The sequence below is a fragment of the Carassius gibelio genome, chromosome B2 (assembly GCF_023724105.1).
Source record: "Carassius gibelio isolate Cgi1373 ecotype wild population from Czech Republic chromosome B2, carGib1.2-hapl.c, whole genome shotgun sequence".
Classification (NCBI taxonomy): domain Eukaryota; kingdom Metazoa; phylum Chordata; class Actinopteri; order Cypriniformes; family Cyprinidae; genus Carassius; species Carassius gibelio.
The window spans coordinates 26,672,958-26,700,150 of record NC_068397.1 but is presented as its reverse complement, the minus strand read 5'-3'; the positions used below and the strand labels follow the sequence as shown (position 1 = coordinate 26,700,150).

General features: G+C 37.1%; 1 protein-coding gene across 1 annotated transcript in view; it reads right to left on the bottom strand.

Moving 5' to 3' along the window:
• gpc1b (glypican 1b) overlaps positions 1 to 25,581 on the bottom strand; it is a 60,205-nt gene extending 34,624 nt beyond the window's left edge. The window contains exon 1 of the mRNA XM_052548550.1: positions 25,125 to 25,581. Coding sequence (XP_052404510.1) covers positions 25,125 to 25,269 — 145 coding nt within the window. The 5' untranslated portion in view covers positions 25,270 to 25,581. The remainder of the gene's footprint in view (positions 1 to 25,124) is intronic.
• Between the last annotated feature and the right edge of the window lie 1,612 nt (positions 25,582 to 27,193).

Genomic DNA, 27,193 nt, shown 5'->3' with positions numbered 1-27,193 from the left:
GTCTGTAAGGCCTAGAGCAGCTGTCCATGAATCAGCAGACACTGTGGTCCCATCACAAAGTAAGGGCACAAAAAACACAACTCAGCTGTCTTTCTTTCATCCGTTCTGTTCTTCACTCTTTCAACACAACACCCACATCAGTCACCAGTGACTGATGAATCACATGCATGCACAGATTTGTGTTTGTCTGGAATATCTCAGCACCTCGGGCTGGATCAGAGCAAGTGCGAACCTCTTCTTGTTTAATGCCATTTTTCCCTATATGCATCAGCCTGTCTGTCTGTCTGTTTTTTTCTCTTGTTTGCTCTCTTTCTCTGTCTCTCTCTCTCTGCTTTTGCTGGAAACTGTCAGCTCTTTCTCACAGACGCCCCAAACACTGCCAGCTCACTTGACTATACGTGTGTTTGAAATAGAAATTAGACTAGAGCTTTAGTGAAAGAAATGCAAGGCATTGAAAAAAGGTTCGAATGAGTCAAATCTGACACCCACAGAGAAGAAATAACCTGAAAGGAAAATCAAATGAAGAATAATTTGCATAAATGAGAAGTTTTAATGAAAATATATCTCAATTTTTCTGTTTAAGCTATTTTTGATCAAATAAAGGCAACCTTTGCCAACATAAAAATCAAACTGATTCAAGAAACGTGTACACATTTTTTACCTTATTTTTGTATTTTAATTTGTATTTTAACTTTATTCGTTGATTCATTTTAAATTAAGAATAAAAATAAACATACAGTAGGTGTAAAAAAACCCATTAAAATAACCTAAATGAAGTCTTCTGGACTTTGGAGGAGCAACCTCTGAGCAATAAATTCTCCCTCTGGCCAGCTGTCAGCCTGTTCTCCATAGCGCAGATGCAGTTGCCCCAAACTAACTAGAACTAGAATCAGCTTCAGAGGAAGAGGTGCTGTGCACTGAGCTCGGGTCAAATGAGGCAATCGTGACCTCCACAGAGACGACATCTCAAAATACACATTTGTATCCTCTCTCACACACACACATATTCCTTTGTGCCCGTGTGGGTGGGATACGCTCCATCTTACTGACAGCCTGAGGTGGGGTCACGTTAAATATGTGTGTGTGTGTGTGTGTGTGTGTGTGTGTGTGTGTGTGTGTGTGTGTGTGTGTGTGTGTGTGTGTGTGTGTGTGTGTGTGTGAATAACACCAGCTATCTCTGTGTCCCGAGGGTTATGTGTCTGTTCATATGCAGATAGTTCAAGTAACATTCACTAGCCTTTGTTTCCCTAATAAAGAAACAACTCCATTCCAATATTTAACACCCAGCGGGCAGGAATCATGTTCATCCAGGCAGACTTAAATACACCCTGGAAAACTGAAATATTCATCGTCTCACCTCAGGAGATATAAATGAGAGGTGAAGGCAAATATAATTTAGCTGTCAGGACGGAACTGTGATGGGGTTCTGCCAGTTTGCAGATGAATTACTATGGTGTCTAACAGCGCAGGAGCGCTAACTGGACAGGCTAAAGCCTGGACACATCATAAGACAATCCGTTAAGAGCTTTTCTTTCAACTACAACAGCATCTGTGACTTGTTAGTGTTAGTGTGGGTGGTTGTGAGGGTATTGCTAAGGTGTTCTGGATGTTGGTGTTCAAAATTGTTTTTGTATTAAGCAAATTGGTATCAACTGTACAACTGTAGAGTTTGGTATTAGCATGTTGCTATGCTTCAGTGTTTCAGGCACAAATCAGGACAGCCTTTTCGAAAACAAAAACAACATACATAAATAATGGACAAAAAGTATATATCTAATTATATCAGTTAATTATTATGAATCTTGACTTATTGTTTTAAATGTAATATAAGTAAAATACACTTCAAAAGGGATCTGTAGAAATAAAGTAAAAACAATATTGTGAAATATTATTACAATTTAAAATAACTGTTTTCTATAACATATTTTAAAATGTAATTTATTCCTGTGATGCAAAGCTGAATTTTGAGCAGTGTCACAATGTCTCTTTCAGAAATAATTTTAATATGCTTATTTGGTGCTCAAAAACTTTTTCTTATTATTATCAATGTTGAAAACAGTTGTGTTGCTTAATATTTAACAGTTTTTTTTTCAGGACTCCTTAAAGGAAATTATATATATATTTGAAATATAAATCTTTTACAACATAATAAATGTCTTTACTGTCCCTTGTGATCAATTTCATTCTTGCATCCTTACTGAATAAGAGTATTAATTAGTAGGGTAGCCAGTTATAACATAAAATTACTGACCCATAATGTAAACAAAAACGATTTTAATGCTTTTTAGACAATTTGTTGTTTAAAATTTTTATTTTAGTAAATTAGAATAGATCCAATAGGAAAAATAATTTAATTAAATACAGGAATATCTAATTGGATGATATCTAATGAGATGGGGAAAAACAGACTTAAGCATAAACAGCTGCTTTTTAATACATTCAGAATATTTAAACAGTCATAGCACACAGGAAGTGATGTCACACTCCTTGTCTTTCCCAAGGTCATCCATTGTAGCCTATGCCCACATTGACCCATAAGAGTGTGCATCTCACCGTCACATGGGCATCAGACACAAAGAAACCTGGGACACAGTCATAGGACCCATGCTGCTGACTCATGTGGGGCCATAATGTGATATTTCAGCACAATGTGCATCTTTGAGTGATATCGAACAAGCTCTGGCATGAACGCTGAGGATTAGCTCAAGAAATCTGACACACTCTGACACTCTCCTGCTAGAATCATCCATAAGTGTTCAGGAATTCAGTCTTCCCGTTCTTTAAATACCATACGCCAGATGTAATTTGCAAGCAACAGATATCAATTAAATAACATTTTAGTGAATATACAACAGCATCTCTTACACAGTGAGTAGGGTTGGGCAGATAGACGATGTCATCGGCTGATAAACATCATGATGTTGAGCCGGCATCATAATCCCCCCATCACTTACGAGATTCGCAATATGTTTGTCATTGGTACTGAGGATCTGCAAATCATTCACCATCGTCCTCAGTCATCTCTACTTACACAGTGTCTACACTGAATGCATCTGTTGTTGTGTAGCGGCGCACCGCATCAGCTTAAGACTGTCTACACTGGACGCAACAAAGCGACCATTAAATTATTTGAAATTTGTGTCAGCAAGTCATAAATAGAACACAGCAGCAGTTCACTGTCAGGGATTTGTGGTGCCATGCCTTGCTGCATCCAGTGTAGACAACATCACTGATTATCATTATATATTGACAGATATATATAATGAATCTCTTTTTTAGATCAGTGGTTCTATAGTATTTTGTCGCGTCATGGCTCACATCCGGTGTAGACACAGTGTTAGGAATCGTTAGTTGTTTCCCTTATAAGGATTCACGCTTCGGTAACACCACCAACAAAAACCCAACCTCTCCCCGCTCGCGTCATCATCCATTGTGATGTTTCACTGTATACATCGTCTGATGCCAAATTTGTCGCCCAACCCTAACAGTGAGAAATTAAATCTAATATTTTGATTGATTAGTCAACTGGCATAACATCACAAATTAAGATGTGAATGAGAGCAGAAGTCAAGTAGGAAGCTGGTGCGCATGCAGCCTGAAATGCTGCTCAACCGGGCGGCTCGGAGCCAGGCATCACGCCAGCCTGTCCTATCGGGGCCGATACACGCAACAACATGCACACACAGTATCCAAGGGACCACAAGAGTTCATCTGTCCCTGTCTCTGCCGGAGTACAATCCAATTTAAAGTTTTCAAATTGCTGTAACACACATCATTCACACTCTCTTACAGGCGTCAGCACGAACCCTCATCCTCTCGTCCCCAACGCTCAGGCCACAACCAGCCAGTAGGAAAAACTGTTGTAAAGATCGGTGTTCCCCGACATAAATTTACATAATATTATGAATTTCATAAATAATAAGGTAAAGGTTTGGAATTCAGGTTTGTAATTAATTGAAAAGATCATTGAAACAGACCGTCTGGTCATGGTTTTAGGCCTCAGCAGGCACACATTTGTTTATTTGCCTATAATGATTAATGAAGAGACGGCACTCTGGCATTATCTAGAAGATAAAATAAGTTCATTAAAAGGAAATGAGGTTGATATTGATGAACGAAGCCATTCTCGAGAAAATCCTCTGGAGAGTGATATTAGATAGCTGGAGCATTAAGAAAGTCTGCAGTCTATAATTGGTGGTTCTGGCTAAGGCAATCATCAGTATTATTTTTGTTCATATTATGAATTAGGGGTTTGAACATAACACCGACCTAAAGTATTTCAGGTTTTAAACCAATTATGCCATGGACATGAAAAATACCTAAAATCTTGTGGCTTACACTACTTAATTCTGTTTTGCTTTTATACTCTAGAGTACAAAGATGATCCTTTTTTTTTTTTTTGTAATAGCCGTTCATGAACAGTTAAACTGCCCACTGTTCTTCAGAAAAATCCTCCAGGTCCTGCTTCTTTGGTTATCCAGAATCTTTTGCATATTTGAACCCTTTCCAGCAGTGACTGTATGATCTTTGAGATCCATCTTCACTGATGACAACTGAGGGTTTCACACACAACTATAATTTCAAAAGGTTCAAACATTCACTATTGCACACACTTAAAGTGGGGGGTGAAATTTTTTTTAATTTAAAGATCAAGTTAAATTTGAATTATTTTGTCTTCTAGGAAACATGTAAGCATATTCTGTTTCTGAAGGGCAGTAATGAATGAAAACAATATAAAATATTTAAAATAAAAATAACAAAAATGTATACATCTTTATCCTGATCAAAAGTTTTCACCCCCCCAGCATTGTGTCTACTGATACTTTTGTTTATTGCAGCCATGATGAATAAAACCCATAACCATAAGACCATCATTTCTAAGTGTGGCCAGAGCGACTACTCAACCTGCATATGTAATCTTTCATTCACAGTTACAAACGGTTTCTTTCATGCATGGCACCACTCACATTAACAAAGCTACACAGAGACAAAAGTACAGAGAAATAGGAATAGTAGATAAGGAATGGCTACATGTTCAATATCAGCCTTCTTAATATTTTTTTTACATGAGCGCACAGACAGCGTTGAGGTACAGGGAGTAAATTAAGGCGTTTTGACGGATGAATGGGGGCAGCGTTTAGAGGAATGCAATGTTCTTTCTCACCATCCACTTCTCCCTAATCCCTCTTTCATAGTTGCACTGAAAGGAAGCTTTTCATCAACAGAAGGTTGAAAGGCATGAATGCCCATCTCTCTCACCGTCTCCCCCTGTGTATCTCTTTTTATCCCACTTTCGTTTTAAAAACCACATTCCTCCTTCGGTGTTCAGGTACTGATCTTTTGTTCTAATGCCCATTTTTCTCTTTCCATCTCTCTCTCTCTCTCGCCCTTATGGCCATGAATTTTAGAGAGATTCCGTCTTGCACTTGTTGGGGGAAAATAATTCAAGTTCCTCAGCCACATTTCTGTATTGCCAACAGGGCTCTGCTTTAAGTTCATATCTGGTAAATATCTGTAAACCTTATTGGAAAATAATTTCCAGCAGCATCTTTAGAGAACAACACGTATGTCTTACATTCTATGAGTCTGATTTCTGTTGTTTTAATTCTCTATGCAGACCTCGAGATTAAAATAAAAAAAGATCAGCAGCAGTAAATTAGCCCTTTCTATGGTGTCTACATGAAAACAAAAACTCAAAAGAGTTCCTGTTTACTGAATTGCTGCACCACTTTAACACAAAAAGTGAATGTGTGCCACAAAGGAGAGCAGCAATAGCCAAAATGGTCAAATATTATCTGACAGATTTTATCCACATCCACATACTTCAAATTGGCTGACTCGTTTGTCAATATTTTTTCAGTCTGGAGAACAGTTGTCAGACATTCAAATATTAGCTGAAAGCATCAGTATGACTACACGTGTGTGTTTGCATAAAGGTTGCTGGTTGGAACATTTCAGACGTGACCACACTTACATCATTTTGCCCTTTACCCTCCACCACAGTGGCTTACAAAGCACATATTGTCCAACTCTTTCTCTTTATACTTTTTTTTACTCTCATCATAAAGAGCTGGCTGAGTGAATGGATGAAAGGTTCACATTTAATTCAGTTGAAATCTGTCAGTCTGCAGTGTGTTGTGCCAAAAACACAAAGTGCATGTCAAATCATGTGCCACGGGATCTTTGAGAAGATCTCTTCCTCTCTTTCCATATAATATTTCCAAAGCAGTCAATCAATACAGGAACAGTATTGTATGGAAAACCCAACAGAGCTCACAGGCACTAGCGAACATCATGAACAACGGAAGGGTTTGCAGAGTTTATGCCTATTACTAAATTATACTAAACATACACAAACAGGGTGATGCAAATAGACATTAAAGTGCAGGTGTTCATTAGCAAGAGCTGATGGGAAGGTTGAGATTTCCTCATTGTTCCAATTATACATTTTGCAGCAATTTTTCTTGCAGCAAGAGTTTGTGGTTTGACAGTTCACCTTCTGACTTCATCTTAAAGATGCAGTGTGTCATTTCTACACCACAGAATTGCATAAATAATTGTTGTTTTCAACAGGGTTACAATGACTACCCAGTCTAGTGCTGTCCCAAATCACGACATTAGATGAATCAAAATTGCTATGAAAGGCAGCTCAAACAAACAGAGTCTATTAGGCTACTGTAGTGGCACAGAAATAAATGCTTTACCTTTAGGAAAAATAGTTTTTTAGGTTTAAAGGTGCTGTATTTAAGATTTTGACTCTACTAAAGCATAAAATAACATAATATGCTTGAAGATATTTAAGAAACATGCTAAGTTACCATAATTGATTATCTGAAAACAATGCTACAGTCAGTTATTCTCCTTTGAAAATGTGCGTTCCAGGCCAGAATGTCAGTCTTTGTTTTGGTTTGTGAATCTGCCCACTTCCAGTTTACTCAATTGTATTTTGAGACCCCGGGTTGCCAGTTGGCGAAAAACACAAAGTTTTTCATTTCATTCATCATCAAGGGTGCTTTTTGCGTCCCGTTTGTGTCATCAATCTTGAGTCAAGTCTGAGGAAGACGAGCCGGGTGAAAAAAAACCTTGCCGATATTTTTAATTTGGAATGCAATACCTTGTTCAACCACTCTGTGTCAATCCTACATACTGCACATTTAAAGGCGAATATATAATTTTTCTGCTTTAAAAATAACAGAAATCCCTATATCTATGTTATATATATTTTTTTTTGTTGTGTACTTACATCATCCCGAAAGTTTCCACGAACTTTCAAATCCGGAGAAAATTCTAGTTTAATTAGAAGACACGGCACGTTTCTTTATTTCTGTTTTGTCGCCCGTCTATTGCGTCATATAAACTTTGACCCCTCTAGTTTATCTAACTTCCTGCGGAACCGCCAAATACAAAGGTGAACAGAAACAAAGACGAGACGAAGAAGAAAAAGTAGTAGCCTTGATCGAGACTATTATATTTTATATTTATATTGTTTATATTCGTATTTAAACCTCAATCAATAACTTAGTTATGGATCATGATTATGCTTTGCCTGCACGTTCTGTGAAGTGCAAACGTACGGGTGAAATAAATGACCCGAGATGGTTTTGGGACAAGAGAAGCAAGACGACACGGGTAAATATTGTAGTTGCATTTCCAAGATAGAGAGAGCTTCGTGACAAGCTGAAACTACAGAGAGATGCCGAACTCGCTTGCATTCTGATAAACAGGTATGCATCCATTCAGCTAACTGTATCTATCCGTATATTTTGTGAAATGATGATGTCTTGTGTAAAACGCAGACGGACAAGCTCTCATGTAAATCTACATTTGTTCTATATCTAGTTGAATAAAGTAGCTTCAAATGCAGTTCTCTAACTTGTTCGATATCATAGTATAACGTAATTATAATTATTAACGAAAAATATATTTTAACATATATTACTACTAGCTAGATGGAATATTGATTTGATAGGGGTCTCATAATTCATATATCTCTCCGTTCGAAAAGACGTGATTGTCAAAATACTAAGTTAGAATGAGTGAGGAATGTGGGAAGCGACAGAGCGCGTGTTCCATTGAACAACAACTCCCATGAGCCTTACGCTCTTTCCAGACGTCATCAAAGTACGTCTTATGTAATTATTTTGATTGAGTGACCCCTGGTGGCCAAAAATTCCATACTGTACGTTTAAAGCCAGATTGCAAAGAGGTACCTTTTAAGCTATATAAGGAACATTTTATTCGGTAGTACTTAAAAAAAAAAACATCTATCCACTGGTACTTTAAAGAACTCAGAAACCAAAACACTGATCTGAGTAACCTATAATGAACTTATTTACCATATTTTCTGGACTATAAGTCACACTTTTTTTCATAGTTTGGCTGGTCCTGCAAACTTATAGTCAGGTGCGACTTATTTATCAAAATGAATTGGACATGAACAGAGAAATGAACCAAGAGAAATGAACCAATAGAAAACATTACCGTCTCAAGCCACGAGAAGGCGCTCTATGCTGCTCAGTGCTCCTGTAGTCTACCACTGAAGACATAGAGCGCTCTCTCATGGCTGTAGATGGTAATGTTTTCTCTTGCTTCTTGGTTCTAAATAAATGCGACTTATAGTCCAGTGCGACTTATATATGTTTTTTGCCTCATCATGATGTATTTTTGGACTGATGCGACTTATACTCCGGTGCGACTTATAGTCCGAAAAATACGGTAATCTCCAAAACACATAATCATCAACTCAAGAATCCTATATAGCAAAAGGCTTCTGTGTTGAACTTAAAATCTGCAAAAAGTGTAGATTTCATAGGATGTTGTTAAGCATTTAGTGCTCATTTTAGAATAGTTTTCCATGATCAGCACAAACTAACATCCCAGTCCAGTGAATACTGATCTATGAGCAGATCATAACCATCCAAAACAGGAAACTGAAGGCGGTGGTGATGTTTCTAAATCAGACACGTCAATGCTCTAACCTCCTTCCAGAAACCAAACAGCTCATTAAAACCGAATGACAACACAAGTGAGTCAGACTACTTAAGTGATCCATCAGAGGAAAGGCAAAGGTTGCATAAAGAACACATCCTGGAGGGGCAACTTTTCAAAATGAGCTGAGAATTTCTGGAGGGCTCTTAAACGCGCAAAGGCAATTGCTCAAAATAAGGTCAAACACATGCGCAGTACTTAAAACATACTTTAAGCCAAAAGCTAGATATTTCCTTTTACTATTGATGTAAGTGGTGCTTGATTGTGCACAAGTACTGCTGAAATGCTGGTGTGCTGTTGCTAAGGAGGTTTTTAGTGTGTTCCTCTGCTAGGTGGTTTCTAGGGTGGTTTCTTACTGGCCCAAGTAAAAAGAGCTCACCCAAAGCCTCTACGCCCTCTTAAAAATAATGGTTCTTTAAAGACATCTATGGTTCCATGCAGAACCATTTTTCAATGCACAAAAGCTTCTTTATACTGGAAAGACATTCTTTAGAATGTTCAAGAAAATAGTTCTTCTAAGGTTCTCTAACCCAATTTTGGAACTGTTATTTTGTGAGTGTATGGTGTTCATTTAAATCCCAACCCTAAAAGTATCGTCACATTAGTGAACATTTTATGAAATCGTGTGGGCAAAAACATCTTTAAATTATAAATATTCTTGGCTTTAAGAAAATAATGGTTCTCATAAGAACCGTTATTTTTTAGAGCGAGTCATTAAGAGACATTCAAATTCCAACTCTAAGGTTGGTCACATGAACAAAGCTGCAGTGAAATTTTATGGGCAAAAACCATCTGTTGTCGATAGTGCAGCAATGTATGAAGCACAGCTCACAAATTAATTTTCAAACCAAGCAGATTTCTGTCTGTCAATGTGGGGAAAATCTAAAGGGGGAAATCTTTCGCCCACAGCTGAAATTCCCAATTGATCCATGTCTTAATGACTGGATTTGCCCTGTGAAAATTCGCCGAACAACAGTAAATCTGACCCCACCTTAAGTGTGAGCGATAGCCTTAAGTTCAGTAAGTACTGCTTGCTCATATTTCAGAACAAGGTCCACACACACATACACTGTCCTGTCTGGACAGGCTCAGTTCAAAATTACAGGCTGTCAAAGAGGGAGCTGATGTTCTCTGGCAGCTTAATCCGAACGTGCATGACACACAAACACACTTTACCGCCTGCCAGACTGAATCTGCTCCTGCTAAATGACAAGGTGTTTTGTGTCTGTTTCTGGGTGCGGGTCTGGGTTTGTCTACACTGTGTGGACCAAATGTCCTAACATGGATAGTATATTCTTGTTTATATATTGTACTTTTGCATGGACAAGCAACTCACGTTTTCTTCAGAAAATATAGTTTAGTTTGTATTATCAGTTGACAAGCATGTTTTTTCTTGGGCGATATATCATTGGGCAAATACATGTCATTCCAGTTTAACACACTTTCCAGTGCACTGAGCAAGAGATATAAAGAGAAAGTAACATGTAGGAATGAGGGAATGCATGGTAACACACACACACACACACACACAAAACCCCACATCGTCCTTGGTTTCTGTTCGTCCTCCAGTTGAGTGTATAGGACAGATCGCTCGTGCCCTCAGAGGGCAGTGGGATCCCAAAGAACATGATTAGGGGATGTTTGACAAGCACACCATGAATTCTGTCCTTGCTTTAAGTGCAGGACATAAATAAACTCCAGAGGATTCAAAATCAACCATATCAGCTCTGCTTAAAAAACACACACACACATCTATAAATACACACACTCAAATACTGTACTGTAGCTGCAGTGCTTATCACAAGGAGGTCATTCACATGAACATTTTATCAAAATTACATGCGCATCATTTTAAGCTGCTAAATGAGCTGTGAAGGAAGAAGAGATAATGAGAGAGAGAGAATTAATGTTACTTTCTAAATTTTTCACAGCAATTTAGTCTTTTGGTGAATTTGTTGATTATTTGTTCATTTAATAAAAAATAATTCTATTTTTATACAACTGATCAAAATAGAACAAAGTATTGTATTAGCTTATTTTAAATTAATGTCTTTAATGTTTAATGTGTTACACATTCATTCATTCTAATAATAATACTTAAAATAATAACATTCATTATTATTACAAAATGTGTCTTTTGGTAAGTTTATTGAGTTTTATTTCCTACTTTAACATACACATTCTTATTTGAACTATTGTTTGATTTATTTGTTCTATTTTTTAATACTGGCTAAATTATTTTATTTTTACAATTCGTTATTGTTCTGCATCAGTAATTCAATTCAATTCAGTTTTTAAATTAATGTTTTATTGTTTAAAACATTTATTTCATTTAATTCATACTAAAATAATTTCATGTATTCATTACTTTAGCAGTAAATTAGTATTTTGAAAAATGTGTTTTTTCTTAGTTTTATTCAGTTTTACACAATTTATATTTTTATCAATATTAATTCACTTATTTTATTAGTTGGTTTTACTTATTTTATTTGTTGCTTGTTCTGCATCAGTTACTTTTTTTAATTAAAAACAATAATTTCATTTAATTATTAATTCATTATAATAAAATAACTAAATTAACAAACAAGAGGTGGCCGTGATGAAAGTGAGATGACAAATAAAACACGAAGAGGAAGATGATAGGGGGACAGATGGTGAAAAGCAGAAGAGTGAGACAAGGACAAGGAGAGAGAATGATGGATAGAGGGCGGATGCAGAGAAAGATGAGCAAAGAAAAACAGAGGGAGGGAAGAAGCTCCAGTGTTCCGCTTAGAAACGGATTACGGCCTTGATGTTCCTCAGATATTCAATTTCTCAGAGGCATTTTAATCCCACGGGGAACAAACCCTGCAATATCTTTCTCTCACTCTCTGTTTGTGTTTTTTGTCTCTTCTAATGCATTTCTGTCTTTAGTTAGACTGAAGAACAAACACTGAGTTCACCAAACAGTACGGAATACCACGTCATTGCCAAAAACCCAACAGAGACCAAACACTTCCCTCACTCATCCCTCACCTCCACTAACAAACCACACACTGGGTTTGGCTTCTGCGTGAACTGTCCTCACGTTCTCATTAAACCATGACGAGATCAACACAGGTGCCAAGAGAAGCTGAAGAGGTCGTGTCATAAAGTTTAGAGCTTAGTTTTAAAAGGACCATATTCGTTTTTTAGAAAGTTTCCCCTTAAAGAGAAATTTCAGTTCGGTCATTAATTCACCCTAAATATCGTGCACTTCAAAATAAATAAAAATAAAATAAATAGTCAAAAGAGGTAAAACTATGCACTATAGTTTTGCCAAGGGTAAGTTGTTTTCTGAATATTGTCTGGTCTTTCTTCTTCAGAGTTTATGTATAGAACTTTTCAAAATCTTATTGAACAAAGAAATAAAAGAAACCACAACAGGGTGTTGTGATATAAAGATCAGCTGATTCCTGTGATGTCTGTGAATGTGATGTCAGAGCTTTATGCGGTTGTCTTTGTGTGCTCGAGACTCTTTCATATACCAACTGAGTTTCTGTCTACACATTCATTGTCATCTCATCAGCGGTGAAAGGCTTTAATCTGAGAGCGGCTGTAACACGCTGTATCATGACCCAGCTCTGCGCAATCTCAACATGATGTCATTAGACTCCCAGCATGCATCAGAACGGTCTATTACTACAAGGCCGCCCACTGTGATAATCTAACCCATGATGGCCTGCAGAGGAGGATTACACAGCTGTTGGGGCTCTGAACACTGTCACCCATTCAGGTGATAGATGTCTTGTAAATAAAATCCACAGTCCTGACCGTGGTAATGGCAGACATGTTAACTATCATTGGCAAAACAATTGCTTCAGAGAGCCATCCTGAAGCAATGTCTTCCAAAATTCACTAGGTAGGGACCAATATCATTTGTAAGAAATTGCTGATTCCACATCACAATTCAATTAACAACGTTTTGGAGAGGGGGGGGGTGGCGGTATCAGGAAAGGTCCAAAAGCCAGGATTCGAACTCGGGACGCCCGTACTGTTATGTGTTGGCACTACTGATGCTGCAACATTTTTGTATTTCGGAGGAAGAGACGATAAACATCTTTATTTGGTTACCATTGCTAACAAGACAATCTTTTCATAACATCCAATTTAATTCATTCGGAGATTCTAATAACCACATGATTTTCGGAGACGTAAAAACAACCTGATCTCATGATGAAAATGTACCTGTAGGAACCTTTTTGCAAGAGGCGAAATACATAATAGTAAGTACATATCTTTTTCAGTGATATATACAAGCTAAAATAGCATACTTGTGATTGCGTTGGGTTTGATCGGGTAGGTATAGGTGTAGTGCAGATGGTACGTTGAGGAGCATTAGACTTACCGCGCCACTCAACTGACATTTTAAATCGGAACTGCATTTACGTACAAAAACCAACATCACATAAAACGTACCATATCTATTTCATCTGTTACAGAAAAAAACAAACAAAAAAAAACACTCTTTTCGCACCACTCAGAGGACTTTTCACATCAAATATGTTTCGAAAAGTACATGGTGCTACATATTTCGCTCTAGTAAAAAAGTTCCCAGAGGTACTTTTTGGGGAACAGATCAGGCTCAGTAAAAAATAAAAATAAATCACATTTAAAAATCATTGACCGGGTATGACTATGGGGTCTGAAATAAAGTGTAACATTTATTTAACATCTAATCTTTTTTACTATATTTCTTATTATATTAATTTTAATTTTCAATTAAAATATGTGTGAATTATTACTATAGTTATTGCAAAAAAAGTTCTCGATATTGCGATATTCAGAAACTCAACAGGGGCTCTTTTCACGTAATGATATCACTTCAGTTTCAGTGTAACCACTGGCCTTCAAACAAAGTTGATGTGCAGTACGAACGTGTCATTGTAATATATGGTCTGCAAACTTTTATGAAGGTTTATGCTGCTTTATCAATTAATAACTGCTGGTATTTAAATTTAGCCGTGAAACTATCAAATTAGATTAGATTTAGATTAGATTCATCTTTATTGTCATTGCACATGTGAGGTACAAGGCAAGAAATGCAGTGTGCCCAGGTGAATCAACAACATTAAAACGGCAAAACCTGGATCTTACAGCCTTGACTATTCCAGTGCAGCTGTAGTGGCTCAGTGCATTTGGCTGGAAATGAGAAAATTACAAATTAAAGCAACAAACATCTTATTGGAAATGAGTCAGCTTTCAAACAGAGCCTATGTTGTTGGAGTGTATCAAAAACCACAAAATGCACATCATTCATGAGAGTAATGAAGGATTAGACTAAACAGCCCAAGCACCTGGAGAACAGAACACACAATGGTCATGATATGAACACACACACACACACACACACACACACACACACACACTTTTCCCAATCTCTCACAATTATCTAGCCCTAATCTCAGCCTCAGACAGCACAAACACAGACTATTTACTGATTTATCTGATGCAGATTCAGATAATACAGACCCGAAATGGCACAAAAACAAAACTAAATTTGGTTGGTCTTTTAACATGTCAATCAGACAATCACTTCCAGTCTAAGTGTCAGTATTAAGATTAAATGTGGACCAGGCCTTATGCAATGGAGCAAAAGGCCTGACACTGCTGGACCAAACTAACCCTAACACACACACACACACGCACGCACATGTATAATGGTCCTTGGCTCCTTCTTCTAAGTAATCCCAGAAACCATACATGACAGCACAAATGTAACATTAGCACAGGCTTCAAAGAGCCAGGTACGGATTAGGTGATCCCTGAAGAGGATCAATAACTGTCACATCTACTGCTTCAGCTAAAGCCTAGAAAAGCCAGACGGTGTCCACCAACAGCTTTTATATCAATACACTCACTCTCCATCCACAGCCAGACCTCTGAGAGCTATATCTATTCATCTCAAAGCAACAAACTGATTCTCGCAGAATATCAATAACTAAGAAACTAAGAAAGAGAAATCAGAAAAGGAGGAAGGAAGGCAGTGTCAGAGGAAGCGTATGTGCATTGTTGGCATATTATATATATATAACAATAGTTTGAATTTAATATACACAAAATGCACACATTTCTTAAAATAAATTATATTAGCAGTCACACATATGCAATTAAAATAAAAACAAAAAATATATAATATCATATTAGTAGTGGCATCGATGTGAAGATTCTTCATCATGGCGACTATCTAATGAGCAAGTTACACTAAGCAATCAAAGACGATTTGGGGCCATTTCACAAAATTGCATGCAAAGGGTCAATATCAGAGCTGGAAAAAGTAAGCATGATATCACTCCCATGTACCTCATTTCACTCCATCTTTCTGTTTTCCCTGCTTTTTCTCTCGTATCTACAAATACATTGGGGCCTGCTACCCAGCCAACATGTAAACAAAGAAGGTCATGTCTGACGTCAGACATAATCAACAGCAGTCAGAAATCACTCTTGTTATGTAACAATGCTAATCACTGTGATTCCCAACAGCTGGACTGTCTCATTTACACAAGAGAAAGAGCAGCACAGGGCACTATGAAGGGCACAGCCTTACCTGCTCGCTACATATTGCTCTTTCTAGTTGTATTTGATCTGATTAGTGTACATTATGACCTAATGTTTGCCTTAAAGGGGTAGTTCACCCAAAAATGAAAATTCTGTCATTAATAACGCACCCTAAAGTCGTTTCAAACCTATAAGACCTTTGTTCATCTTGGGAACACAAATTTAGATATTTGTGAATGAAATTAAGAAATTAAGATACTCTCTGACCCTTCCATAAACAAGACCCTATGGAGAGAATAACATACGTAAACAACTTATGCAACATATGTACACGGCATTTTTGTGACCTTTTTCATGTATTTTCTTAAAGTCCTACTAAATTGTATGCATAATATAAGATATTCAAAAAACATATTAAAACAGTTCTACATTCTAATTCTTAGAAAAACTGTAAAGGTTCTGGTAATTGGCATTATATATTACGTTTTATGGGCATTTCCTTTAACCCTAAAACACAACCCAAAGCAAATCATAATTCAATGATGGAAAACCTGTGAAAAACCATTAAAGACGTTTCCTTCATAATAACAGTACATTTCCTAAGATTGTTCTTGTCTCATCTAGTCAACAAGTTGGTTTCTACTGGCCCGGCCTATAGCTGGTCTACATTTACATTTATTCATTTAAATGACGCTTTTATCCAAAGCGACTTACAATTGCTATATATGTCAGAGGTCACTATAAGGGTTAAGTGTCTTGCTCAGGAACACATTGGGTACATTGGTGTCTCACAGTGGATTCGAACCTGGGTCTCTCACACCAAAGGCATGTGTCTTATCCACTGCGCTGACACCACCCCAAGTCTAGTCTGGTTGACCAAAAATTTATTTTTGGTGATTTCTACTTCCATTATCCAATATCTATTAAACTGAAATTGAGAACACGGATTCAAGCATAAAAAACATTTTTTATTCTTTCTTGTATTAAATGGGAAAACAAAAATCAATGTGCTAGAAGCATTTTTACAGACACATTTGAAGCTCAAACAGCACACAGGTACAAGAATGATGGAAGAGTAAAACGGGGAAAGAACAGGAATAGGTTTTCTAGTAGACTGTAAATCAGCTGTGACTTTCTATTGAAAGTAACAAAGAGATGGACTCGTGTCATGGTGAGATGTAATGTACTGTAATGACTTTGAGGAGACCCACTGGTAAAACTGATGTGTCAGCATTGCTCACTTTCTTATGGTCTTTCTCTCCCGACCCATCCATCTCCCTCCTCTCCTTCCTCCCGTGTGGATTTGCGATTCAATTTTGTTGAGTGATGCCATGTGGTTGGGTCACAGAGGAGAACACCTCCTTTCACAGCCAAAGAGACAGATTCCTTCTATGTGCTGGACTCATTTAAGAGAAGCTCAGTGTATGCTGACCACATACATCTGCCATAAAACTCAACCTCATCAGCTAACTGCTACTGTTAATAACTAATATCTGTGAACTAATCACCATATTTCAAAATCCACATCTGGAGATTTGTGTGAAAAAAAGTCAGCATTGCGAGAATTTATGGAGCCCCGCACATGACATGCAGGAAAAAAAAATAGTAGGCTAAATCGTTTGCATGATTTACTAATTTGTTCCCTCGAATTATAAATTGTGTGCACGATTTACTAATTCGTTCCCTCAATTTGCTAAATCGTGCACATGATTTATAAAAACAGAGAACGAATTAGTAAATTGTGCACATAATTTAGCAAATCGATAGAACGGATTAGCAAGAAATTGAGGAATTAATATGGTTATTGTGTGCACATTTTAGTACATTGAGGGAATGAATTAACATATTGTGCGCACAATTTATTAATTTTTTCTTGCATGTCATGTGCGGGGCTCCATAAGAATTAGTGCTGTCAAACGATAAATCGCGCAATTGTTAGTTAAAAGTCCTCACATAAAACACTATTTATTACACTATATTTAACTGCATGCTAATTTCATTAACAAATAAACAAACATATAAATAAATTTTAGTATTAGATGTTGTACAATTAAATCTATGTTAATTTTAATAGACAGACAGACAATTATAGATAATTCTAGACCAAGTGATTCTGTCTGAAAAATTATAGATCTCCAATGGAAATCACTTCATGCTGACATCACACTGGAAACATACATTTGATATTAATCAGCATGCAGAGATGGAAAGAGAGCTTGAGAGAGTTCAGACCTCCAGCAGGGTCATTTCCCTGAACATGGGATTTAAAGAGACAGAGATGTGGAAACAGAGGACACAAGCAGCATTCAGTTCATCACCACAACTACTGTATCTTCCACTTATATTTGAGAACCAGAAACTGTCTATATGTATTTATTTTGAACAGTTGATCTGTTGTTTTAACTTGTTTGCGTCAAAGTTTTGTTTGAAAAGTGACTTCTACCATCTTTCTTTAAAATGAATGCAATTTGGTTTGAAAAGTTGTCTTATAATGCAAATGCATTCCTACATGTTTAAGTGTGACTTAATTGTCCTAATACTTTGCGGACACACAGACACACACACAAATTCAACCGTCTACTGTCTACAGCAAAACAAAGCTGGATTAGCTCTATTATTTATGAACAACTTTGGCTCAGAGGAACAGAAATAGAGAAAGAAAGGAGTAAAAATAGCAAACAAGAAAACAAGAGAGAATTTCCAGTTTGTCTCTAATTACACACACAGTGTGCTGCGTGAGATGACAGTTTATACGTCTTTTTGTGCTGTTATCTTAATGTTAGCTGTTTCTCCAGAGAATGAGAGAGATAAATGGATCGCCCTGAGCTTTTTGCACATCTAAAAATACATCAATCTCATCCAACTCAAAGAGAGCAGAACATATCTCTCTCCCGGTCTCGAGGGCCTGTCTCTAAAAGACGACGCATGGAAATTGACAGCATTTGAACATTACGTTTGTGATGAAATTCCCTGCTCGGTACGGAAACTATAAATGATGACATGATGGCAGTCTCTGTCCTGCTTTAGTATTGTTCCTACACTGATGTTGTTTTTTCTAGAAAGAAGCTGCTCACATTGCTACTTGATAGACATTTTAAACAAAGCATCAAGACAACATCTTTTTTTCTTCTTCTTTTTATTTTAGATTTTTTGTGCATGGGTCAATGTAAAATATCGAAAAGTTATGCAAGAACTTGCAGTATCCATAGTAAGGGTGTTGGTAACTTAACAGTTAAATATCTACACTCCCAACACAAAGATTGAAGGTTCATTTCCAAGTAACTGCGACCCATGAACTAGAGTTCTGAAAAGCCCACTCCGTCTCCACTGGAGCTGTCAACGCGGTACTTAACCCCCGTTTGCCTCAGGGAGGACAGACCCCGCAATTAGCACACTGTTTGTTCAAAACCTCTTCATCTACTGAGGCACAATGGAAATTCTCATTAGAGTCATAACAAATTAATATTTCAGCCAAAGTAGAAGGAAACTCTAGCATTACGAAATTGTGAACTGCATAACATTTTGTTTTCTAGGCTAAAAAACCAATTTGTCATAGTTGGTTTCAGCAAATACACATTATTCACTGGTTCCTTTGATAATGAAAACCAACCCACACAATGTTGCGTAACAAGACTTTTGATATGCAACAAAGTCTGGTCAACCTTGCAGCTTTTTCTGATCAAGAACTGCCGTGAAAAGATTGTTTAAATGACATGCAATGCAACCAGCCTTTTAAGTGCACTACATTTAAATGTGTGCAGATTTTAAATAAACAAATGGTACTATTTGTTGCATGATATTTATGCAGACTGTAATGCAAAAATGAATAAATAACTATTTGTTTTACAACATTTAAATGTTTGCATATTTAAATAAATAAATAAATGATAGTATATGATGTAAATACATGCAGAATTTAATACAAAAGCAAATTACAACATTTGTTTTACTACATTTAAATGTTTGCAGATTGTAATTCAAAATAAATAAATAAATAAATAAATGGTAGTAATTGTTGCACAATATTATATATCCAAATTTAATGCAAAATTTAGTGACAGAATTTGTTTTACTACATTTAAATGTTCGTAAAAAATTAAATAAATAAATTGCTTTAATACATTTAAATGTTTGCAGATTTTAATACAAAATAAATAAACAGACAAAAATAAATAAATGGTAGTATTTGTTGCATAATATTTAAATATTTTATGATTTCAATACAACAGTTAGTGGCAGTGTTTGTTTTACTACATTTAAATGTTCGCACAAATAAATAAGTAAGAGTCAGTACTTGTTTTAATACATGTAAATGTTTGCAAGAAAGAAAGAAAAGGAAGAATTCATTGTACTACATTTAAGTGTATGTAGATTTTAAAGTATTTAGATTTTAAAGAGTACAGTATGTGTCATTCATAAGTCATACAGGTTTGTAACAATATGAGGCTGAATAAATAATGAAAGAATTACACTTTTTCTGCAGGTTTTTCACAGCTCTCATGGTCATGCATGAGGTTGCTGTACAAGGCTGAATGTTTCTCATAAGCGCTATTAGTGATCATTATTATGTCAGATGCTCCCTTGATGAATGGGGTGAAATCTTTCTCCTTTTCCCACACCTCCTTACAGCTGCTGCGAGTCCAGCCAAACCAAACATGCTCTCTCCTCCCACTACTCCGTAATAGAGCTGCAAGCTCGCCGTTCGGCCCAGCTTTAACAGGAAGCACCATTGAGTTTCACATTTGACATCACTCTTTCAAATCCCTCTCACCGTACTTCCTTCTGATTCTAGTGCAGGTAATGGCCTATATTGAATTTACAGAATCTACCAATCAACCCAAGCTAAGGTAAGCAGCCAAAACCCTGATCTGAACCAGTATGTGTATACTTGCAAAACCTTACAATGAATCATCATGGCTAGTTGGAAATGTGTTTAGGATTATAAAGATTACACTCTTTTCCAGAAAACACAGCGTGTTCTCAGAGTCAGGGTAAATTTAACCATACTGGAATGAAACAAACTGTCAAAACATTCAAGTGCTACACAGCAAAGGAGTCTAAAATGAAAGAAACATGTTAAACTCAACCAAAAAGTATGTTACATAGATAAAAATGCTCTAAATTCACTTGGCTATAACAGTTATGGTAGAAAAAAGCTCATTTTGGAGACTGTATATATCAGGTTATGAAATGTATCTGCCTATATACACTGTATTCTGTCTCTCTTTCTTCCTACAAAGGATGTCACACAATAGCAAATCCATCAAAAATGTCTTCGTCTAAAGGTCACCTTGGTCTTTCACAACTCTCTTTCGCTCTCCTCTTGGAGGGTTGTGAGTCCTTCACTCACAGGAAGACTGAGAACTACATTACACTGCATGTATTACAATCTGAGTCAGTTATTTGTCATATTTAGTGGCTAGATAATTCAAAAAGTATTGCTTTGGATTGCAGATTTACATCACAGCGCTGTGCTGGCGTTATCTGATTTCATAACTATCATTCAGTTGCGGATCACTTCCTGGGAGAGATGCCAAGGTCTTGTATAGACACACAGTTTAATGTTTTACCAATTACAAAAAAAAAAAAAAAAAAAAACAGGATCCGCCTAAAACAGGACAATTACACTCAAGCCAAATCTCTGAGAAGTGATCAGCCCAGTTGAAAAGACCAGTGTAGTTGATGCTCACAAGCTCAAGCTGGTTCAGTCTGGTTAGAGATAGATGACCCCAAGCAAACCTTAGCAGTCTAAACAAGTCTTGCTGGTTAAGTTAGTTTTGTTCCGACCCTTGTTATACCTTATCTTTCAAATAGTGAGTACATTCAACTTTTTCTTTAATTGTAATTGCATTGAAAAAAGCAACCGAAAGTTAGTTTTGCAAGATTAAAACAACAAGAGTTAAGCAAATAATGGCAATTTTCAATTTTGGGGTGATTTATTCAGCACAACACCATCCAAAGCACAACACTTGCTTATAAACCGTACGAATCTTTTCAGCATCAAGGAGGAAACAACACATCAAGAGATATTTTAATAAAGCACTAGTACTTCTAAAGTCCAACCATCTGTTTTTCTTGTTTAAAGGGACAGAAAAGCAGCAGATCGGAATGAGAATCTCAATATCAGTTTTCTCTTCCTCCTTCCCTGTATCTTTTTTTTTCCCTTCACTGCTGCAGTGTGCCGAGCGGTTCCTCAGCTCTGCATGACATCAAACACTATGTGGTGAGTTTCAGGCTCCAGAGGGCAGATTACAGCTTAATGCCTTCAACATCTACTGCATCAGCACTATAAACACTTCACTCCGTGTCTATGTGTGTGTGCATAGGAATACCCCATCCTCAATTCATCCTGCTATGGACTGGAAGATAAACGCACAAATCCATTGCGAAAGCATGTTGTGTGACCCCAACAAACATTTAAAATCAGTGCATGCAAATCAATACACACTTACAACAAATCAATACAAAATCCAACGATTTTGCATGCACACACACACACACACACAGTGCACAGAATGAATAATAAAACAAAAATCATGCCCTATAGCAAATGTGCTCAACTTAGATATTGAAATATTCATGCTCAAAGAAGTTCTACAGTCTATGATGTTACTATGAACCCTTTCACTTCGAGCAACCGTTATTTGCCTCCAGCAGATGCAACAGCGGCCATCACCCAATAGGATGCCACGGCTCAGGGACCTCATTAGTTCTTTCATGCTCGCCTGTGTCCATGACTTAAAACATGACTACTGACAGCTGCTTTATGACCACTGCATACTCTACAGTCACAGCTAGGGGGCGCTACACGTCGTCATCAGGTTCAATGCAGTTTCAGATGCTATTGGTAAATAAATGAACAATGAGTTGGTAAATAAATAAATAATAATACAGGGGTAGCTATTATACACTTATTAACATAAATAAATAATAATAATACATGGAAAGCTACACGGAAAATATTTAAATATATATAATTAAACAATTTTGCATGGCTGGACTCAAACCCAGGTACGCCATATGAACACCATGACTCAATATGCTAAATAAATGCAAGGACTACAATGCATGTGGTTCTAACCCCATATGCTTTTTTTAAAAAAAAGAAGAGAAAAAGGAAATAATAACATAATCCATTAAGGATGGAGAATTTGTTATACCTATATTGACTGGCCTCTAGTCTAATATGATTAGTACAACTAATGTGATATATGATTGGAGCATACTGGACAATAATGCTTCTTAACTGTTTTCTGTTGCATCGCAACACTTTGAAGGACTCCATGAGATGACCATTTTTAAAATGGGCGTAACTCCACCTACTACACATGAATAGAGCAAAAAAGGAAAATAAGAAGTACGCTCAGATAAAAGGTGAGCTGAACTTGGCTTGCTTTCCTAAGATGATTCCTGATATGAGCCTGATAAGAACTGACAGGGGCCATCTTGACCTGATTTCTCACTGAATCATTCTCGAAATAAGGTCAAGAAGAGATTATCGTTGTGTATTGTTGTAACCTCAGGCTCTGGTGTGGGTTGCTCAGCTTGTTCGGGCCATTAGTAGGGTGTGCCACAGTTCACCGAGGTTGGATCCCCTCTCCGAATCACCAGGGGAATATGATTACTCAGTTATGAGTAAAACAGAACTCATGGGGCCTGATAGAAGACAGCTGCTTTTAGATGAGCTTTGCAATGTTCTACTAGATAAAACATGATAAACATAAACACACACACACACACACTCACAAACACAACCAAAGGCCAAAACATATCCCTCACAGGGTTGGTGTCAAGTTCATCTCTGATGAGTCAGAGTGAAAGATGATATACAATCCAGCTGAATGTTCAAATTCAGCCTTAGAAATGCAAATGAAGATTTTAAGACTTTTCCCATCAAAAATTATAGCCACATCCCCAGTGAAATTCATCCATCTAAAGTTAATGCTGATCATTGACTAGCCGCAGGAGAAAAAAGAATGGAAAAAGAGCGAGAAGAGTAGAAAAAAATGGATGGCTCTATTAATGTCATCGAGACTGCTAAAGAAGATCCAAGTTGCAACTTTAATATTCACAAAAACCAAAATCAGATTCCTGCAGTTTTACGCATGGGCGGACAAGTATGTCAGCTCTTGAGTGGATAACCCAAGAAAGATCTCTGCAGTATAATTGCAGAACATTTCCTAGGGGAAACTCTTGACTCTGAAACAATTACTTTCAATTAAATTTCATCGTCTCCTCATGGATGAGAAGTTAGGGATAGGGGCTTGATCGTCATCACTTACACACGTTAGAGCGTGCTGTCTAAACACAGCGGTGTTAACGTGCTTGATCACAATGATGCATCACTCTGATTGAATGCGTCTGGACGTGTTGTACATGTTTATGAGGATAATAACTCCATCACATTAATGTACAACAGCTAACGTCTGATTTTCACCTCTATTAATCTTCTAAATGGAGGACACGTTCTGATCATTAGGGAATACAGACCAGGATCAGCTTGTGCGTCATACGCAAAAGGATGATGGGTAAAAATACATTCAGGCTGCAGCACAGTAGAGCAATAGGGTCATAGAAAAATTCAATGAAACAAAGAGAAACCAAGGTCTTCTGTGCGTGTGAAATCACTAGCTGTACAACACAGCACACCCACTGAGGTTTCAGCTCTCAAAAATCTAAAGTGAAAACTCTACCTTCATGGAGTATGTGAATGACACTCCACCCTGACACACACAAACACACACACACACACACACACACACACACAGTAAGAGACTGCAGAAAGCTCATAATCACCAGTAAATCTCTTTAACTATGCCACACATTCAAACCGGCTGACAGCAGAAGAAACGCTCTGGAAAACTGTTATGGAATCTGTTACTGTCATGGAAAATTATTATGAAGTCCCAAGACCTGTGGGAGTGTCACATATGTGCAGGACAGGGGTCTGTGACAGACAGTGAGATGAACAAACAGGTCTCATGCATAAGTGGCTTTTCAGAGAGAAGAAAAGGTATAAAAATGTCAGATTTTTAGTCAAGAATCCTTGTAAAATATTGTAAAATAAATAAAACAATGGCATCCCATATCATATTAAAAATGTATATGAATAATAATGTTTTTTAGTTGATTATATTTATCAGAATCAAAGCCTTCTAAAACATGTACAGTATGTGATATATATATATATATATATATATATATATATAATAACTAATGTAATGTAATATATAATGTAATAACTGTACATTTTTCATGTATGCTTTTAAAAAATATTTAATTTAGAACTTTTGTTACTTACCAATAACTAATAATAACCCATATTGATCATATCATTTGACAACCAGTAGAAATTATTTTCTAAACTTTACTCCTGTTAATGGGCTCAATTATTAATTAATTATGCATTAAATATTGAAATAGTTATCTGTATTACTACACTTTGAAATACTGTCAATGTGTTGAGTATGAAATTTGTCTTGAATGCTGATAATATAAAATGATACTGCATTTGAATCGCACAGTAACTACTTGCATTCAAGTTTGTCTTTGAAGACCATCCAGTGTCTTCATCACAACTGTCATTCGCGCTGAAATGAAGGTTTGACCGGTTCACCTACCGGATATTACTGTTTGCGGGACTCCGTTCAGATTGAACCCCTTGCTGCTGTAGAACTGCCTGATGTCCGAGCATGTCTTGGGCTTACTGTCTCCAAACACCAGCCCGGTGAGAGCGCACAGAAGCACCAGCACGCCAAACCCCATTCTGGACAGAAGAAAGAAGCGTGATGTGCGAATCAAATCCAAGGGCGAAGAGCAGCGGGTAAACGCGTCCACAGCGAAGCCTCCCGTTTCCAAAAGCGCACCGGTTCGCTCTCAGGGGCAGTGCCTTATTCAGTGGCAATAGGCTGAATTAAAACGGAGAGCGCGGTCCTGTGTGAGAGATGACGGAGCAGAGTGGGAGGAATGACATGAGCTCACGAGAGCGCACACTTCGGAGACGCGTCTGTGCGCTCGCGTTCGGTCGAGTGCGAAGCGGAGCGGGGCGGGCGCACGAGCTAAGGCACCATCTGCAGGGCATCGGGTTCGTCTGCCGCTGCCGCCGTGATCCCACACAGGATGTTACATCAAATCACCCCGCTAGCCAATGAAGACGGGATTCCATTTCCCACAGGCTCTCCTGGATGACAGGATAAGGATCTCTGAGATTCCTTATGTAATTTAGTGAAACTCTGGGTTTGAGCTGACTTTGACATGTCTTTATGCCGGATTTGTGTCTAGTCCTAAGGGGATACAGTAAGAACTTTATAGGATTCAGTTTGGAATCACATTTTGGAACCAATCCTAAACAATACTAGAGAGATTTTTCTTATAGGATTCCAACATGACATAAATCAAGAGTTATGGTGGAATGGAATACCAGTACTGTGAAATATAGTGGACTATTTTTTGTGCACCCCGGCCCCGCTTACACCTGATATTAACTTGGCATCATAATCCATTTGAAACAGAATGACACTAAAACAGGGCGTAAAGATGATTTAATGTGTTTATGTGTGTGTTTATTTCTACGTCATTTAGAAACAGTCAGAAACGTGGTCTCACAGCATCAGTAGAGTAGCTTAAATGTTCATATTTTCTGAAGCATATCAAATAAAGACAGATATTTTAAATTTTATAGTCTTGTCCAGCGTGTAAAGATTATAACTACTGAATCAGCAGGGGCACACTTAGTTCTTTGGGGGCCCTCGGCAAATTCCAGGTATGGGTCCCCAGCACAATAATGGTGCTCTTTTACACATAACCCTTATTTTGCTTGCTCACTCGCTCTCATAGTTTATCGTTTATTTATCACTTAATTAGTCAACCTGCTGTTCTAAAGCCATATTAAGCTACCTTATTATTATTTTTTTTTTCAGATCACAAAAGAAGACACCTATCAAAAAAATACAAATGTAAAAAAGGATTGCACTTGTCCATCTAATAAACTTTTTCATAAAATTACATGAAATTATCCCATGCAACTCATTCCATATTTCAAATGTTCTGAAGCCTTAATGGAGGGTTTGCCGAGAAACAAATTGAAAACGGAATTTATTATTAAGTGAAAATCTCCAGTCATCTCATTTCTGCATTTATACCTACTGTACAAGTAATCACTAAAAGCTGTCACTCCCTTCAGTTCATTGCGATCTCACGATGTACCGTTAATAAGATCTCTACAATGCAATGAATCTCTTATTTACATTATATCTACACTTTTTCATAATGAGAGGATTCATGAGCTTGCAGAACTTGTCAAAAGTGGATTCTAACTTAAACTCATCATCTGTGATTGTCTACATTGTTTAATGCTGCAAATACAGTTGCATCTCAATAAATTAGAATGTCGTGATGATTTTGGTTCACATTTAACAAAAACACACAAATTCAATATCTCAACAAATTATACTTCACAATACCAATAAAAAAAAAAAAAAAAAAAAAAAAAAAAAACTTTTTAGTGAATTGTTGGCCTTCTGGAAATTATGTTAATTTACTGCAGATGTACTCAATACTTGGTAAGGGCTTCTTTTGCTTTAATTACTATCTCAGTTCAGCGTGGCATGGAGGTGATCAGTTTGTGGCACTGCTGAGGTTGTATGGAAGCCCAGGTTTCTTTGACAGTGGCCTTCAGCTCATCTGCATT